At 28.2% G+C, this 3,912-nt stretch overlaps 2 protein-coding genes across 2 annotated transcripts in view; one reads left to right on the forward strand and one right to left on the reverse strand.

The window, feature by feature from the left end:
* The window catches only part of LOC105626448, a 2,783-nt gene extending 2,201 nt beyond the window's left edge, over window positions 1-582 (forward strand). Inside the window, exon 4 of the mRNA XM_012207750.1 lies at window positions 201-582. Coding sequence (XP_012063140.1) covers window positions 201-582 — 382 coding nt within the window. The remainder of the gene's footprint in view (window positions 1-200) is intronic.
* Window positions 583-880: 298 nt separating this feature from the next.
* Window positions 881-3,912, reverse strand: part of LOC105626639 (alpha-N-acetylglucosaminidase) — an 11,802-nt gene continuing 8,770 nt past the window's right edge. The window contains 6 exon segments of the mRNA XM_012207932.1: window positions 881-942; window positions 1,388-1,773; window positions 2,026-2,216; window positions 2,471-2,630; window positions 2,825-2,967; window positions 3,445-3,661. Coding sequence (XP_012063322.1) covers window positions 881-942; window positions 1,388-1,773; window positions 2,026-2,216; window positions 2,471-2,630; window positions 2,825-2,967; window positions 3,445-3,661 — 1,159 coding nt within the window.

The raw sequence follows: 3,912 nt of genomic DNA on the forward strand, positions 1-3,912 counted from the left end.
TAGTAGTAGTAAGTAAGTAAAGTAAGTAAGTAACGTAACGTAAGTAAGTTACGTACGTAGAGAGTATATATATATATATATATATATATATATATATATATATATATATATATATATATATATATATATATATATATATATTTGGTATTAATTACTAAGCGCATTTAATGAAACTTTATTTTTGTTTTGTTTCATCGCAGGTTTTGTTTACTCGGCGAAAGAGTGGCTCAAGTGCCGCGTCCAAGTTTGAATAATTATTTAAGGCGTTCCAAAATACCGCCTAGGCCGTCTCTTCAGCAAATGGCGAATCTTTATGACGCCCTCAGCAAAGACGCGCGAAAGCAAGGATTCGCGCGTTTTGCTGGCTACACGGACGAAGTCTTAAAGATTTTATATTCATCCGCCGAAGGTGGCATCGTACCACAGCTGAAACAGCTACTAGAGAAGGTGGTTGAGAAGAACGAACTCACTAGAGATGATGCGAAGTTGAGAACGTCGCAAGCACTGCGTGATCTCGACAATCCTGCCAGTGCGCTCAGTATGGACCTGATACGTCTGTTACCGTTGCGTTATACGTTCTAATTCTTTGAGAGACTTGCAACAATTTTAGAATGTAGAAACAAAAATACGACCATTGTAATAGAAGAAATTAATTTTCTTTGTAGAAAGAAAAGTAATTATATCCTATGGATTATAGAAAAGGTACTAAATTTTCTAAATTTTTCAATAAATATGCTTAGGAATTTAATATGCCTTACTAAAAATCGTTTTATTAATATTGCTTTTAAAATATATTCTTATTTTATCTAAATAAAAAAAATATTAAAACATAATATTTTTTCAGTACGTTTGATGATAATAATAATGATAATAATAACGATTATGATAATCTTCCTTTGTTCCACTTGGAAATTATTTTCATTGCTATGTCGATAGTATCGCCTAAAAAAGAGTAAATAAAGTTTATTAGACTTATTGAAAATATAAAATAAATTAAAAAATTTGTTTGCTGAAATTTATGCATATATAGTCTTTTCTAAATTTTTTCTAAATGTTGGTTATTTATTAACATTCTTCATTCATAACAGCAGAATAACGATATAGTAACATAATCTAATAAATGCTATATCTTTTGACATCATTTTGGGATTTTACTTATACTATTTTAGATATTTTACTGTACTTAAATAAAGATTGTATTTCAATAATCTTATAAAACGAATGAATAATATAAATGATTTCGATTAAACGATCTTAAAAAAAATTGATTCTAAATAAAACAGAGAGTAATTCAGATGCAGAGAGTATATAAATGAAAAAGATCTCTGCCGATTAAATAAGTTATTGATGTAGTGTTCACGAAAAATTGTTATAAATAAGTAAATACCTTTTGTTTCTACTGGATAAAGCTTCGTAGAAAAAGTAAAAGATCGTTCGACTTCATGAAATATTCTGTTGTTAATCTCGGTAATGTTAGGCTCGATTCTTTGGATTAATGATTTCTCAAGGGCTTTTAGGAAAAGCTCCCATCTGAGCTTAAAATAATCTGCCACCACTCCTGACCATTGTTTGTTCGCATAGTCTCTGATCTCACCATTTGGACCCCATAGGGTAATTTGATTTCTTGCATTATATTCATAAGATCGCCTTTCCTCCTCATTGACAGCGATATCTTTCGCCTGGGCTAGCCAGGTGCCGAGTAAAAAATTATTTCCTGATGCCAAAATAGATTCAAGATCGTCGAAAAGTTCTAACAGAGCGTTTGCGGACGATCTGTGGAATTATTAATGGGTATAAATTGTAAAACGTTTTAAATATATGTTGCGAATTTTTATTATGTAACAATGATTATGAGCTAACTATGTGAAATTCTTAACTTTGAAAAAGGCTGTTACTTTTATTTTACAATATTAATTATTTTAAAATTATTTAATATTAGGTGGACAAAACTGTTTAATAATGTTAATAAAATATAATATCATATACGTAATATATTTATGAGATATATTGATATCATATACTCACTGAAAGACAGTGATATTCTTTTTCTTATAGCAATCTAATATAGTCATGTAAATATCATCAGCTATTAATTGGAGAGCTTGTCTGGTTATATCAACTACGTCATGCCTATAGAGAGTATTATTTCCTCTACCATATCTTGCTTTTAGAAACATGTTCCACATAGTATAAAAATCTTTTCGATCATACCAAATCTAATTAAAGAAAATCATTTTACATTATAATTTAAAATATTAATTAAGAGTAATTTAAATAATGTAATTAGTTCAAATAATTTTTTATTTCCATTTCCAATCCAATTTCCATTTTCTTTTTAATTATATCTCTTTCGTTAAAGTGAATATTAAATTTTCGCATTTATGTCCTTTGCAGATATTATTATATTAGGCGAAATGCAATTATAAATGTCTACCAATCATAAACCAGTTGTAATTATTAACGAGTTTACCCATGGTGAGATATTTAAACTTGGTCGTCTGGTAATAACATAATGTCCTCTAATTTTTTGCGTGCCGATAAAATTATAAACTGTTCTACCGAGATGTTGCCAAGCAGCTACTGCATATTCGTTCCATGCACCATATCTTCGGGTAGCATAACTTTCAAACCTGCCGATCAATAATCCTTTTATCATATCAATTTAATCGAACTTAAGAAGCTTTTGCGCAACCTCGCATCGCGAATTATGTAGAAGCTCTGTCGATAGATTATCGAGATATGATAAGATGTTAAGACGACACTTCTTTAACGAAAAAGTGGTCGTTGCATAGTGTATCGGAATATACGAGATGTACATTCTCACCAATTATCAAGATCAACAGGCACGTGACGATACGCCATTTCGTTCATTAATTCGTAAATTACATAGTTTTGATTGATACCTTCGGGTGTCAAACCGGTTCCCACCATAGTACTGTCATTCATGTTTCTACCTTCGAATGTGCGCTGAGAAAAAAAGTCAATTCATTTTGCAACCTAAATTTACTCGGTTCATTATTCTAATGATTAATTGTAAGTGATAGGACGTTCTTTAATACTTCTAAGTTTTTATGGTTATTAAAAGATTCATGAAAATTAAATAAAATAATAAATTACATATAAAAAATCAAAAATTAAAAATTACACGTTTATTGCATATTTAATTTATATAACTATATATTTTTGATGATATTCTGTCATGATGTCAAAAAAAAATTTATTTTTATAATAATATTTTTAATAATATTTTTTAGTTATGTAAATGTAAAGTAAAAATTAGAATATACTTAAGAGAGAAAGAAAAAGAATTGATTATAAATATTAAAATTTTGAAATTCCTTTTATATTTTGGCATGTTAATGACATAGCGAAATACACATTCTTAGTCTTTTAATAAAAATTGAGAGAAAGAGTGATGTAAAAAAATATAGAATTCTCAGATACCTGATTAATAATTTGCGCGGAACCAAACATTCCCAAGGTGCCGCCGAAGTTATGCAGCATGCACCAAATAAATGGTTGACCGTAATAAGATCTCAATCGACCGTATTGCGGGAATTGTTCCGATTGTAGATCTAATACCAACATTCGTCCCTGCATTTATAGTTTAAAGTCACTTTTATGAAAAATGACGTATACAAAAATATGATAATATACAAACGTTTTTTTTTAATCGGAAAGAGAAATATTTATCCATTAGATTAATATTTTATTGAAATGATTTTCGATAATTTTTTGTTCTCTGTCTTATACAGTAGATAATTATTTGTCGAATAGGCGAAATACATTAGATAATTAAATACATTTATAATTCAATAAGAATAATAATAGATACATTTATAATTTAATAATAATACATTACATAATTAATATATATATATATATATATATATATATATATATATATATATA

The sequence above is a fragment of the Atta cephalotes genome (genome assembly GCF_000143395.1).
Source record: "Atta cephalotes unplaced genomic scaffold scaffold00005, whole genome shotgun sequence".
In the NCBI taxonomy this organism is placed as follows: domain Eukaryota; kingdom Metazoa; phylum Arthropoda; class Insecta; order Hymenoptera; family Formicidae; genus Atta; species Atta cephalotes.